Source organism: Mustelus asterias, chromosome 5 (genome assembly GCF_964213995.1).
Source record: "Mustelus asterias chromosome 5, sMusAst1.hap1.1, whole genome shotgun sequence".
Lineage (NCBI taxonomy): Eukaryota > Metazoa > Chordata > Chondrichthyes > Carcharhiniformes > Triakidae > Mustelus > Mustelus asterias.
In genome coordinates this window covers 76426039-76441985 of record NC_135805.1, presented here as the reverse complement: position 1 = coordinate 76441985, position 15947 = coordinate 76426039, and the positions used below count along the sequence as shown (strand labels likewise).

Here is a 15947-nt window from a genome sequence, read left to right as displayed (position 1 = left end):
AGCTCATAGATCCTGCTCCACCTGGATCACCAAAGGAAAGTTTACGGAGCAGTTTCCTTTGGAATGGACGGAGCATGCACCCTGCTCTGTCCATTAGAGTCCTACTGTTGTAAATAGCTCAATAATCTCCTCCACTCCACCAAGGGATTAGCTCAACGTAACAGCGGCAAGGCAAGATGGGCAAGAGTTGCCTGGAGTCTCTTACTGTTCTCCTCATTGGAGCTTGCATTCGGCAAATCAGGTTGGAGTGCAACATGGGAAGGGAATGAAGAAGAAGAATCTGGGAAGGAGGAATTCCAGCACCAACCACCTGATGAAGCATGATCACCTCTTGACGGCAATTGGTAGTCGATGTTTCCCTGCTCCACACCCCTTCAGAGCAGGTGCGTGGGTGAGGCATTTGTGCTCTCTCATCATGGGCCAGAGGGAAACAGCCTATATGTTGTGCTGGTCTTTGTGTGGAAACTCAAAGTTTTCCTCCTCCTGCTTACAGAAGAAGAGGGCCCAGATCGATAAGGAGAGCCAAGCCCAGTGGCGAAGTGACTGATATTCACATGCTGACACCTACAGTGGCAAGTAGACAAATGGAGCTTCATAGTAGGAAAGAATGGTAGAAGGAAATGTGAAGCCTTTTAATCGCAAACTGTTTGCATTCCAAAAGGATGATCAGCCACTAAAACAGGGGCCTGCAGCCCACCTCCAAGGAATAGGGATCCTTAGAAGAAGCAGTGTCACATCATTCCCATGCATCTGCCACTCACGTGTCAGTGATTATGTATTCCTGATGGCTTCCTTCATCAAGAGTTATTCAGACAGATAACCACGACACCAGCACTTTTTGGCCTGGTTCTCTTTCTTACTGCAGTCCACATGGTGTAGATATACCTACAGTCATAGCCTGTAAAACTCACAAAAAACTGTCCAGGCGAGTGAACTGGTAGCTCCAGACTGAGAGATTCACACTCATCACTGCCAGTCTGTTCACTCATTCTGTTTCAAGGAGGCAGCCATGACCAGTAGATTGTAAATGAGGTCTGGGTCTTGCAACAGCCCAGGTTTTAAATTTATGACAGCTTTACACTCACCCTTATCTATACTTAAAGATGCAGGGAGACTCAGGAAAAAAACAATGAGAAAATTGAAGCCCCTTTTTCCAACCAGTTTGCTGGTCAACCCAAGCAGGAGGCACCCAGGGCCTGCATTCATAAGAGAAGCTATTGCTCCATTTCATTCATCGTTTTATCAGCCCATTGATTGACCTTTGGGCTGTCTCTGCTGTCTCGTTTTGTGCTTCTACAAGATGCTCCCCATTGGCTCTCCCATGGGAGGTTGACCTTCAATCCAAATGAACAGAAGAACACAGTGAGAAAGGAAACCCGCAGAACAAGGGAAACAAACTTTCAAGCTGTGCTCAGAAATTGGTTAAGGGATGGAATCATGCAGTTATTAAAGCTGTGCAGTCTGTCAAAAGGAAGATTCCTTGCCGGAAATAGCCAGGCTAAGAAGTTTTAAGCAGCACCTTGCAACTGCAATTGACTCCAGTGGAAATGTCAAATGGTTCGCTCTGTTTGCCTGATATAGGATGCTACATGTGATGCTGTGGATCACATAAATGATGGAGACTATATATATATATATATATATATATATATATATAATATATATATACGGACAAAGTGTTATTTTAAAGGACAGCAGGGTTTTAAGTTCAATTTCAACTCAGTAACCAATAAGAAACTCAGTGAGCTCTCGGTTAGGTTTCTGTGCAAATAATGTTTAGTGACATGATATGTTGGGAGTTACTTTGGGAAGGGACACTTTTCACTCTTCAAATGGATTGCATTAAATATGTTCAGTCAGGTACAAGTAAATGTCTGTATCTATCCATGCAGACATGCCACACACAGCTGTCATTCTCGTCAATCTAAAGATGATAGCTAATGTTCCAGGTTTGGGTGAAACCACTGGAGTGTGCATTCAGCTGGAATCTTGAAAGATAGGTTATTTATCATCATAATAGTCTATTACTGATAATAGGTCACTACTCATCCAAGAGACAGTATATATATATATAAAAATGTATATATATATATATAAAATATATATAATTGCTATAGTGTCTTTCACTGCGAATTGGCTTGCTCTCAGTCAGTGCACTTGCAATTTTAAGCTAATTTATAAAATATTAACAAAAATTGATATAGCATACAAATGCGAATGATACATCCCTTATTTTTGGAAAAGAATAGCAATGCTTCCAAACAAATTCCTTGCCACTTTGTTCAGCATCATCCGAAGTACAAGTCATTAATGCTGCAGTAATATCCCCATATGAATAGAGTTCATTTTTCTTTTTGATTATTAACCATCATGCTGTATGATTTAATGACAGGCATTTAAGTAGCCAATATATCATGTTTTAATATAATGATGTGAAAAAGAAGATGCTCAAATGTGATATCCGTTTTCGAGAAAAGAAAAGCATTAAATTATTAATGTGACTTGGAAAAGTAAATGACTTGTAAACTAAATAACATAACTTGACATAATACGTTCAATAAATGGCTAATTAGTTGTTATTTCCATAATAATTAGAACATGAAAATTCTACTGGCTTAGTGATCTAGGAAAATCTTTCACATTTATGGTGATGTTTTCCACATGCTCATTTCCATCTCCAGATCAATGCACTGTGGACATGCCGAAATTAATATCATAGATTCACCATTGACTTCTTACTATGCATCTATTGGACAGGTTTTACAATCAGTTTAAATCATTTTACAGAATACCTTCCTACTTTATATCATGCATCTGTTTCTAGCATGTAAAATATCTGTAATTTCATTTCATTACTGAGGTATGAACTGACCCCAAATTTGTGCAGAGAGAACATTCTGCTTATAAGCTGTTGCTTGGCAGTGCAGAATATGACTATGCTGAGAAGAGAGAAATGTTGCCAAAGCTTTTTATCTTGCATCCGTCAGGAACAAATGCAAAAATGCCAAATTTCAAACAATCACAACAATCAATAATACAAGAGAAAGGCTGCTGATTTGTTGGCAAGTTAATTCTGATTTGACTTACACAGGAGCTCGGGGAGCCCCTAGAATCTTGATGCTTTCCCAGTAGCAAAGCCTCAGCCAATCAGAGTCAACTTGCCACACAATCAACAACCATTTGCCCCATAGTATATTGTTATGATCGTTTGAAATTTAGCTTTCTTGTATTTGTCCTAATGAGTGTACGATGAAAAGCTTTGGAAACATGGCTCTCTTTTCAGCAGTATTCTGATTACAACTTGGCACAGTGGTTAGCACTGCTGCCTCACAGCGCCAGGGACCCGGGTTCAAATCCAACCTTGGATAACTGTCTGTGTGGAGTTTGCACATTCTGCATGGGTTTCCTCCGGGTGCTCCGGTTTTCTCCCGTAGTCCAAAGATGTGCAGGTTAGGTGGAATGGCCATGCTAAATTAGCCCTGAGTGTCCCAAGATGTGTGAATTAGGGGGATTAGTGGGGTAAATGCATGAGGTTACAGTATGGGGTGGGCCTGGGTAAAATGTTCTTTTGGAGAGTCAGTGTAGACTCGCTGGGCCAAATGGCCTCCTTCTGCACTGTAAGGATCTATGATTCTATGAAATAAAGCATCCAGAGATGCAAGATAATATCAATGATATTGATAAAGAATGTAGTAATGTTACAATAAATATATTTTCAGTACAGCACTATTTTCCCTTATTTCCCACTGGAGTGTGGATTTCATTGGTTTTTATATCAACTGTCATGCTCTTTTATTGCCTGCAATGCATTTCCCAATGAGAATTTGATATTGTGCTTTTTCAAAAGAACTGGAACATTAACAGAATAATGGAAGGCAGGTAAGGCTTTTGTGTGAAGTATTGGTATCATAAGATCATAAAGCAGAGGAGCAGCAATAGGCTGTTTGGCCCATCGAGCCTGCTCCACCATTGAATATGATCATAGCTGATATGATAGTTTAAGTTTATTTATTAGTGTCACAGGTAGGTTTACATTAACATTGCAATGAAGTTACAGTGAAAATCCCCTAGTCACCACACTCTGGCGCCTGTTCGGGGGAATTGAGGGAGAATTTAGCATGGCCAATGCACCTAACCAGCACATCTTTTGGACTGTGGGAGGAAACCGGAGCACCCGGAGGAAACTCATGCAGACATGGGGAGAACATGCAAACTCCACACAGACGGTGACACAAGCCGGGAATCAAACCCGTGTCCCTGGCACTTTGAGGCAGCAGTGCTAACCACTGTGCCGCCATGGTCTTAACTCCGGTTTCTTGCCTATCCCCATAACTCCTTTCTCAATCAAAAATCTGTGCAGCTCAGGCTTGAATATGTTCAATGACCCCCAGCCTCCAGTGCTCTCTGTGAAAAATTATTCCAAAGACAAACAACCCTTTGAGAGAAATTGTTCCTCATCTCCATCTTAAATGGGAGACCCCTTGAGTGTAATTCTGTGGCCTCTCTCAGGATGTGTTTGGAGGTGGGAAGAGCACTTCATTAGGTGGGATAGTGGTGTCGCTGAACCTTGTCGTCTTCCCACCTCTGCTTTCTCTACACCCTTAGCTGTGACTGTAATGCCAAATTCTGCACCCTCTCTTTTCCTTCTACCCTGTGTACTCTATGAACGGTATGTTTTGTCTGTATAACACGCAAGAAACAATACTTTTCATTGTATCCCAATTCATATGACAATAAGAAATCAAATCAAAAAGTAAGTTTTTTTAAAGTGAAAAAAACACTTAAAGGTCTAATCCCATGGTGCTGGTATTAACCCAGTGTTGCCAATGTGAGGCATGCACGACAAGTAAAACTGCTTGCGATCTCTGGAAGAATGCCCACTCATTCAATGACACTCAGTACCTGATCAAGGAACATGACATCAGGAAGGGGGAAAAAGTTCACTCAGAACCACCCCATGCCCTTATTGCCAACTTCCCTATATCCCTCTCCCCGTGACCCCCAACCACACAAAATCCCTCTCGCCAGTAGCTATCTATGTCCTGGTCACTCCTTGATTTGAGGCCTCCATTCGGTGAGGTCCCAGCAGTAGCTATGGCCTCCCCAGTAATGCCTTCCTTGATCCCAGAAAAAAGCCAGTGTTGGTTACTCAAGTACATGAGAACCACTGGGGCTTCCCAAAGGAAGCAAAGCAGGTCTTTTATTAGCCTTCCAGCCGGCCATCAAAGCCTCCAGACCTCCATGAAATCCAACTCCTTTGTTTATAATTGAGCCCGCTAACTCTACATTCACTCACAAGAGAAAATATCCCCTCAGCATCTACCCTGCAAGCACCCTCCGAATCTTAGCTGTTTCAATAGATAACCTTCTATCCTTCTAAACTTTAATGACAGCGCTTGACATAAACGCTGCATTTGACAAATGTGGCATGAAGAAGCCCTAGCAAAACTGGAGTCAATGGGGATCAAAAACAATCTCAATACCAACTCCATACAACACACAACAAAACTCCTAATGCCTCACTTTACCAACATCCTCTGGGCCTTTTATCTCATCCTAGATGTTGAATGAATGAAAAATATGAAGACCACCTGGAAGATTGGCCTATGCACTGAGTGCAAATGCACACAGGCCACTCAGAATCATTGACAATTGATCTTTAAATGGGCTTACTTGGCCATTTAACTGTTAACTGTCGCAATTGTTTACAATTTACATAGATGATTTGGAGTTGGGGACCAAGTGTACTGTGTCAAAATTTGCAGATGACACTAAGATGAGTGGCAGAGCAAAGTGTGCAAAGGACACTGAAAGTCTGCAAAGGAATATAGATAGCCTAAGTGAGGGTCTGGCAGATGGAGTACAGTGTTGGTAAATGTGAGGTTATCTATTTTGGTAGGAATAGCAGCAAAATGGACTATTATTTAAATGGTAAAAAATTGCAGCATGCTGCTGAGCAGAGGGATCTGGGTGTCCTTGCGCATGAATCACAAAAAGTTGGTTTGCAGGTGCAACAGATAATTAAGAAGGCAAATGGAATTTTGTTCTTCATTGCTAGAGGGATGGAGTTTAAAGACAGGGAGGCTGTGTTGCAGCTTATAAGGTGTTGGTGAGGCCACACCTGAAGTACTGTGTACAGTTCTGGTCTCCTTACTTGAGAAAGAATATACTGGCACTTGAAGGGGTACAGAGGAGTTTCACTAGGTTGATTCCGAGTTGAGAGGGTTGGCTTATGAGGAGAGACTGAGTAGACTGGGGCTATACTCATTGGAATTCAGAAGAATGAAGGGAGATCTTCTAGAAACATATTAGAATATGAAAGGAATAGATAAGATAGAAGCAGGGAAGTTGTTTCTACTGGCAGGTGAAACTAGAACTAGGGGCATGGCCTCAAAATAAAGGAGCAAATTTAGGACTTAGTTGAGGGGGAACTTCTTCACCCAAAGGGGTTGTGAATCTGTGGAATTCCCTGCCCAGTGAAGCAGTTGAGGCTACCTCATTGAATGTTTTTAAGGCAAGGATAGATAAATTTTTGAACAGTAAAGGAATTAATGGTTATGGTGAGCGGGCGGGTAAACGGAGCTGAGTCCATGAAAAGATCAGCCATGATCTTATTCAATGGTGGAGCAGGCTCGAGGGGCCAGATGGCCTACTCCTGCTCCGAGTTCTTATGTTCTAATGACAGGCGCGATCCCACCTTCCACATGCACCTGCCAATTGAAATATCGCAAGGTGGTGCAATAACGTTGGAATGCCTTCCCAATGTCATCACGCCCCATTTCACAACCTTCGTGTCTACTGCATACCTGCTCAGTGAGCACAAAATTCTAGCCTTCGTAAAGAGACCAAATCTGTACAGAGTACTCCAAGTGTAGTCTCACCAATGTCCTGTAGGTAGCAAGGCATCCTAACTTTGATATTTAATTCCCAGTGCAACAAAGGCCAATATTCAATTTGCCTTTCTAATTACTTGTTATACCTACACGCTATCTCCAGGTGCATACAGTCCATTTTGGCAGATGGCTAGAGCTAGGACAGCAGACCATATTGTATATATAAAATAAGTGAAAGCCTGATTAATGGTAATTCTGGGCTCACAGGTAGCAAGACCTGGACAACTTTAACACTTAATTTGACAAGTGGCAAATGACGTTAACATCACACAAGTGCCAGCAATGACTACTTCCAACAAGAAATGGTCTAATGACTGTCCCTTGACTTTCAATGCTGACAATTGGGGAGTAAAAGCTTATGGGAAGAGGAGGTGAGGCCAAAATCAGATCAACCATGACCTTATTGATTGGCGAAGCAAGCTCAAGAAGCCATAACACCTACTCCTACTCCTATTTCTTCTTGTTTTATGAATTCCCCAACATTGATATGCTGTGGGATGTTACCCTTGTGCACCAATTTAAATGGACCAGCCACATAATTCCACCTATGGCTCTGCAAGCAGGTTAAGAGTAGATACACTGTAGCTAGTAACTTACCTCCTAATTTCCAAAAGACTTTCCACTATCTGCAAAGCACAAATCAGGAGTGTGATGGAATACTGTCCACAAACCCTGGACATATTTTCTTCCACCTTCTTCCGTCGGGAAAAGGATACAAAAGTCCGAGATCACATACCAACCGACTCAAGTACAGCTTCTTCCCTGCTACCACCAGACTTTTGAATGGACCTACCTTGTATTAAGCTGACCTTTCTCTACACCCTAGCTATGACTGTAACACTACATTCTGCGCCCTCTCCTTTCTTTCTCTATGAACTGTATGCTTTGTCAGTAAAGCTCAGGAAACAATACTTTTCACTGTATACTAATACATGTGACAATAAATCAAATCAAGTCAAATCAAACCACTTGTCTGGATGTGTGGCTCCAACAACACTCAAGAAGTTCGACACCATCCAGGACAAAGCAACCCCTTTGGTTGGTGCCCCATGAACCAAGTTAAATATTCACTCCCTCCGCCACCGGCACTCTCCGGCTTCAGTGGGCACATCTACAGCAGCTTGCCAAGCTGCCTTCAGGAGCACCTGCCAAACCTACAAACTCTACCTAGAAAATCAAGGGCATTTGGTACACGTGAACCTGCAAGTTCGCTCCAAGTCACTAAGCAGACTTTAAAAAGTTACCAGTAGTTCATCATTGCTGGGTGAAAATCCTAGATCTCCCGACATGACAGCACTGTGGGTCTACCAACAGCACAAGACCTGCAGAGATTCAACAAGATGGCTCCCCACCACCTTTCCTTTGGTAATAGCCTTTCCAGCAAAGTCCACACCCCATGAACTAATAATAAAAGATTCATACTTCCACAGGAACACCCAAATCGCAGCATGGCATGGTTTCAAGGTACTGCATGATGGAAGCCAGCATACCTACCATATTTGCTAAGCTTCCACCAATAACATGCAGGTAGTGTTGCCCTTAAAGACTATGGAGAGCTGCCTTAACATCAGAGAATCAAATGCAGAGCTTTAATCCTCCATAATCCATTGTTTAGCTGAATTGTGTAAACTGTTTAAATATTCCAAAGCCCTGTTCAGAAGGTTGAAGATGAAAGTTATGAGAAGCGTGTACTTAACAAACCAATACTGGAGGAATATTCCCCCGATTTTATTTTGGAGTGTGTAGGTGACTTATTTAAGAGCATGCATGGCCCTTGAAGGCACCTGGCTTGGGCATAGAAAGCATACAAAGAAGAGAGTAGCAGTGGAAGTGTACATTTCTAACTGGAGGTCTATGACAAGTGGTGTTCCACAAGGATCAGTGCTGCGGCCTCTGTTGTTTATCATATATGCATATATAAATGATTTGGAGGAAAATGTAGGTGGTCTGATTAGTAAATTTGCAGATGATACAAAAATTGGGGGAGTAGCAGATGGTGAGGGGGATTATCAGAGGATACAGCAGGATATAAATCTGCTGGAGACCTGGGCCAAAAGATGGCAGACGGAATTTAACCCAGACAAATGTGAGGTGATGTGATTTGGAAGGTCTACTGCAGAAGGAAAGTATACAGTAAATGGTAGAGCCTTAAAAATATTAGCATACAGGGGGATCTAGGCATGCAGATCCACAGTTCCCTGAAGGTGGCAACTCAGGTGGACAAGGTGGTCAAGAAGGCATATGGCATGCTGGCCTTCATTGGTCGGAGCATTGAGTATCGGAATTGAATGTTAGAATGTAACTGGTGACAACTTTGTATTGGATGTAATGTGACCAATGAGAACAAGATGTAAAGGTGAGCTGATCCAGTAAACCATGCAACCAATTACAGAGTGATGTAATAGTCAGCTGACCAGTTGACTGACTATAAATAAGGACCCGTTTGGAATTGTGGGAAGTATGGAGTGGCCCAGGGCATGGCCCGAAGTTTGGAGTGATGAAATTCCTTTATTAAACCCTTTCTTTGATTTATAAGTTGGAGTAAGTTTTGTTCTATTTTCATTATCTGCATTTTGAAGCGTTCCTTCTGAAGAAACATTAGAAAATCATGTTGCAGCTGTATAAAACTTTGGTTAGGTCGCCTTTGGAGTATTGTGTACAATTCTGGTCGCCACACTACTGGAAGGATGTTGATGCATTGGAAAGGGTGTAGAAGAGATTTACCAGGATATTGCCTAGTTTGGAGGATATGGACTATGAAGAAAGGTTGAACAAACTTGGATTGTTTTCATTGGAGCGTCGGAGGATGAGGGGGGACCTGACAGACGTTTACAAGATTATGACAGGCTTGGATAGAGTGGATAGTCAGAGTCTTTTTCCCAGGGTCAAAGGGTCAATTACTCGGGGTCATAGGTTTAAACTGAGAGGGGGAAAGTATAAAAGAGATGCATGGGGCAGGTTTCTCCACACAGGTGGTGGTGAATGTCGGAGGAGGTGGTGGAAGCAGATTCTATAACAACGTCCAAGAGGCATCTGGATAGACACATGAATAGGCAGGGAATAGAGGGATATGGACCATGTAGAGGCAAGGAAATATTAGATTAAAGGGGCATCTGTGTCAGCACAGACTTGGTGGGCTGAAGGGCCTGTTCATGTGCTGTTCTTTGCTCCTTTAACCTATTCTGCACAGCTGCACACATACATACACACACGCACACGCACGCATATAGTTTACAGGGAAAATTGAAGTAGAGGGATTATGGACAGCTGGAATTATGTTAGAATTGCTTAGATAAGCACAGATTACAAGAAACTTTGAGAGAGGGGAAATATAAAGGTCAGTCTGGTTAGACTGTCACAGTAACCTTGGCTGAGCCTTACCATACTGAATGAATCAAATAATGTTCACAATGACACCTTTAGAAGCAATACTTTTTACATGCTGAAACCAATCAACAATTTTAAATTATTATATTAATATCTTGAGAATTAGATACCTTGTGGCCCAGATATGCACTTGGCGCACTCCAATAATATGGCCGTGCTAAAATCCTGATGTCTTCATATTTGTTAATGTTCACCTGCAATAGTCCATCCTGTCTGGGCAGAATTTTTGAAATACCTTGCACATCAGTGAGGAACCAATCAAACATGTCAGTCACCTAAAAAGTAAAAGTTGAGGGAAAAATGTGTTATTTATCGATGTCAAGTTCTTCTAGACATCTCACTGCTAACATGTACCACTCACAATAAAGATGCATTGAGCATAACAGGTGATCAAATGTGAAATTAAAAACAGAAAATCCTGGACAAACTCAGCGGAACTGGCAACATCTTTGGCGAGGCAAACATTGGTAACAGCAGTGTTGAAGAGAGGGGCTAGAGCAGGTGTTGCGAAATAGGTCAGATATAAGTGGGAGCTCAGGAGAGGTTTGACAATTATGTCACGGGCATAAAGATTATTAATTATAGAGTTAAAGACTAAGGGAGATGCTAATAGTAGCCTTAAGGACAGATAGGAGAATGTGCAAAGGACAGCCAGAACAAGGATAAGTGTTCTCTGAAAGCAAAACACCAAAATAAAGGACAGTCTGGCCGTGTGGACGGAATGGGTTAGGAGAAGAAATTTTAAAATGGTCAAAATAGAGGACAGAGGTTTATGGTCTGAGGTTGTTGCACTCAATGCTAAATCCAGAAGGCTGTGAAATGCCCAATCAGAAGATGAGTTTTCGGTCCTTCAGTTTGTGTTGTGCTGCAATATTGCTATGTCGAGGGCATCTTGAAACCCATTGTACAAAGAACCCCCAGCTTTTGTCGCGACACGACGGACTTCCTACAGAAACTGCACATAGAGCAGTTGAACCAGGAGCACTCCTCGTCACAATGGATATCTCGGCACTCTACACCAGCATTCCCCACGATGATGGCATTGCTGCAACAGCCTCAGTACTCAACGCCGTCAACTGCCAATCTCCAGATGCAATTTTACAACTCATCCGCTTTATCCTGGACCACAATGTCTTCACCTTCAACAACCAGTTCTTCATCCAGACACACGGAACAGCCATGGGGACCAAATTCGCACCTCAATATGCCAACATCTTCATGCACAGGTTCGAACAAGACTTCTTCACCGCACAGGACCTTCAACCGATGCTATACACTAGATACATCGATGACATTTTCTTCCTTTGGACTCATGGTGAGCAATCACTGAAACAACTATATGATGACATCAACAAGTTCCATCCCACCATCAGACTCACCATGGACTACTCTCCGGAATCGGTTGCATTCTTGGACACACGCATCTCCATTAAGGACGGTCACCTCAGCACCTTACTGTACCGCAAGCCCACGGATAACCTCATGATGCTCCACTTCTCCAGCTTCCACCCGAAACACATAAAAGAAGCCATCCCCTACGGACAAGTCCTCCGTATACACAGGATCTGCTCGGATGAGGAGGATCGCAACAGACACCTCCAGACGCTGAAAGATGCCCTCATAAGAACAGGATATGGTGCTCGACTCATCGATCAACAGTTCCGACGTGCCACAGCGAAAAACCGCACCGACCTCCTCAGAAGACAAACACGGGACACGGTGGACAGAGTACCCTTCGTCATCCAGTACTTCCCCGGAGCGGAGAAGCTACGGCATCTCCTCCGGAGCCTTCAACATGTCATTGATGAAGACGAACATCTCGCCAAGGCCATCCCCACACCCCCACTTCTTGCCTTCAAACAACCGCGCAACCTCAAACAGACCATTGTCCGCAGCAAACTACCCAGCCTTCAGGAGAACAGTGACCACGACACCACACAACCCTGCCACAGCAACCTCTGCAAGACGTGCCGGATCATCAACACGGATGCCATCATCTCACGTGAGAACACCATCTACCAGGTACACGGTACCTACTCTTGCAACTCGGCCAACGTTGTCTACCTGATACGCTGCAGGAAAGGATGTCCCGAGGCATGGTACATTGGGGAAACCATGCAGACGCTACGACAACGGATGAATGAACACCGCTCGACAATCACCAGGCAAGACTGTTCTCTTCCTGTGGGGGAGCACTTGAGCGGTCACGGGCATTCAGCCTCTGATCTTCAGGTAAGCGTTCTCCAAGGCGGCCTTCACGACACACGACAGCGCAGAGTCGCTGAGCAGAAACTGATAGCCAAGTTCCGCACACATGAGGACAGCCTAAACCGGGATGTTGGATTTATGTCACATTATCAGTAACCCCCACAGCTTGCCTCCTGGACTTGCAGGCTGCCCTGTCTGGAGACAATACACATCTCTTTAACCTGTGCTTAATGCTCCCTCCACCCACATTTGCTGTATCTTTAAGATCTGGTTGGCTGTAGGGATTCGCATTCTAATCAGTATTCTGTAACTTGATTTTATGTCTCTGTGCCCTGTTTGAGAGCACCCTTCCACTCCATCTGACGAAGGAGCAGCGCTCCGAAAGCTAATGGTATTTGCTACCAAATAAACCTGTTGGACTTTAACCTGGTGTTGTTAAAACTCTTACTATATTGCAGCAGGCCAGGGACTAAAACGTGAGCATGACAGCTAGATGGTGAACTGAACTGGAAGCAACAGGATTGTCAGTAACAAAGGCACTTTACAGGCTTCTGGGTGTAATATTGTGTTCAACAATTTCAGACCATAACTGCTGTCCTCCATTTTTGATCTTTTCAAAATTTTTCTTAGGTTCTTTTCCAAACCCTCTTTCCTGTGCAAGCAATCTGTAAATTGTTCTTATGTTTGACTTTCACAGGGTGCTGATTCTTGTTCTGCTATTAATACATTCTGCTATCTGACCTTTAGGAAGCAATTGGCACATTCCTCAGCCTTTAACACGATCATTAACACTCCCTTAGTCTTGTGCCATGACATCATTGTCAAATCTGACCTCAGCTCCCACCTATCCCTGACTTACTTTGCTCCATTTGCTCCAACCTCTCTCAAAAGTATAAGATCCATCACATTTCTACCTCTCTTCAGCTCTGAAAGAGAGACATACGGACTTGAAACTTTATCTCTGTTTCTCTCTCCACAGATACTGCCAGACCTGTTGAGTTTTTCCAGCATTCAGTGTTTTGATTTCAAGTTTCCAGCATCTGCAGTTTTTCTTTTATTTCAGTGGTCTAATGAATAATCTAATTCTCAACACCAAAATTCTGTTGCGGTTTTTCCAGTCTCTCATCTTAACTTCGGCAGGTGCCCCCCAATCCTTCTAGAAAAATGACACAATTTGCTTAATGCAGCTGTTTGCCTGTTTTCCTGTGCGCTGAAGTCAGGCACCCTTTCCGAAAGTTACAGCGAGATGCAGGAAAAACCCTCCTGGGAATTCAGGGCCACTATCTCTGATTTGACATGGACTGGAGAGAGACCACATTTTATTTTTAACCAGGTGATTTTTAGATTATGTTTTCAACTGACATATTTTCTTAAATTCATTTATTGGCATCGCTGGCTAGGCAAGTATTTATTGCCCATCGCTAATTCTCCTTGAGAAAGTGCTGGTGAGCTGCGGTCCTGAATTGCTGAAGTCCAGGTCAGTGTATTGTAAGTTCATGTACTGCATGCCAATGTCTATGCACTGTACGTCAATGCAATACATTGAGGTTTCTTGTGACGAATGAGTTTGTCAGCCTTAGCTGTGAGCCTAGGAAAGGAATGAAAACTAACACAGATTCAGGTGACTGAGCAAGAATTAGCACTGATAAATGTTGAGTTTCCGACTGGGTTCACTCAATTTACAGGAGTTAATTGGACAAACCCAGTTGGAAAAGTGATAAGGTTCTCAAACATAGTCTACAGATTTGAGTAGAGAGGGAAGATTAAAGTGTACTTCTCCCAGATCAATTACTGTCAGCCACATACATTAGGAAACCTTGGTCACACCACCCATAATTTTCCATGAATTTAATGGATAGAAAGCTAAAAGGTGCATGGCTAGCTTACAAGCTCTCTGCCTTTAGTGTAAACTCAAAAATGTACCCCCACAACAGTCAAATATAAACATCACACAAAGGTTATTTGCCACTTGATATCTCTTACATTATTGTAGGTCCATTGAGAGGCTTCACATTGACTGGATATCCCTGAACAGAAACACTGGTCGCAGCCGTAGTAGTTCTCTAACTGCAAGTTGAAGAATCCTGCTTTACACCGGTCACAATTTTCTCCTTCAGCATTGACCTGTGCCAGACAGAAATTATATAAACGTTTATTATTAATTTACAAATTTTTTCATATAATGAAAGGCACACATTATTCCAGAAAAACAAGAGTAATTTTCAGGTAAGATCACTTGGTTTGTTTCCAATGAAATCACAGTATAACAATGTGACACTAGAGAATTTTGAAGTGTTACTTATATTACACCAAAAATATTAAATTTACGGCGAGATATGCTTGCTGGAAAAAGATTTATACATGCAGCATTATTTCCTTCTTGGCTATTGTGTGAACTTAAAAACTTGAACAGTTGACTTATGACATGTAACTAAATTATCCATTGCTTAAAGCTAACACCAGAAGCTTCTAGCAAGTTATTGAAATTGAGTAATTACTAAAATGATGTACACGATAATTGCTGAACACACTCCATGGGCAGCATCTTACACCCTCTCCTGTAATGGGTTAATGGTCATGTTAATGAGACCATTAATGATGTAAGTGTGATATTAAGGGTCAGTTGACGAAAAGGCTCCAAGAGAGCAAGGGGCCGAACAGGTGTCCGAGAAACCATGTGCTTACGATGTAATCTTGTAAATAGTTTAAATAAATGGTTTTTTGGGAGACCACATTGCAAATCACTCATCCATGACATATAATGGCAGTGCTGGAGATGACAATTTAAGAAACTGAAGCTACAGGTTGATAGCCCATGGATGAAGATCTCAAGCATATCCACTGATCCATATATCCACAAGTTTATTTATTCGTGTCACAAGTAGGCTCACATTAACATTCCAATGAAGTTACTGTAAAAATCACCTAGTTGCCACATTCCGGCACCTGCTCGTGTAGACTGAGGGAGAATTTAGCATGGCCAATCCACCTAATCAGCACATCGTTTGGACTATGGGAGGAAACTGGAGCACCCGGAGGAAACCCACACAGACAAGGGACGAATGTGCAGACTCCGCACAGTCAGTGACCCAAGCTGGGAATCAAACCAGGCCCCTGGCACTGTGAGGCAGCAGTGCTAACCACTGTGCCACCGTGCCACCTTCAGAATGTTTCAAATGTGGCACTAAAACACAATTTTGCAACAGAAAATGTCCAGCTTGGGGAGCCAAATACTGTTACTAGACCGGACATTTTAAACGATTCTGCAGATTTCAAACACAATAGAAAGGATGAGAAAGACAATGAGCCTATCATCATTCTGAATACAAATGGGATATAGGGACATTTAGGATGAAATGTTCCTGGGGGAAATTAAAGATCCCAATAGCCAGTTCTGGTGGGTAGAGTTGGACATCAAAGGATACAGAGCAGAATTCAAACTAGGTACATGGTTTTATA

General features: G+C 42.6%; 1 protein-coding gene across 6 annotated transcripts in view; it reads right to left on the bottom strand.

The window, feature by feature from the left end:
* lama2 (laminin, alpha 2) overlaps positions 1–15947 on the bottom strand; it is a 359403-nt gene that overhangs the window by 208233 nt on the left and 135223 nt on the right. For all 6 annotated transcript variants that reach the window (XM_078212838.1, XM_078212839.1, XM_078212841.1 and 3 more), the window contains exons 11-12: positions 14472–14612; positions 10391–10555 (exon numbers count right to left, since the gene is read on the bottom strand). In XM_078212838.1, the coding sequence (XP_078068964.1) occupies positions 10391–10555; positions 14472–14612 (306 nt within the window). The remainder of the gene's footprint in view (positions 1–10390; positions 10556–14471; positions 14613–15947) is intronic.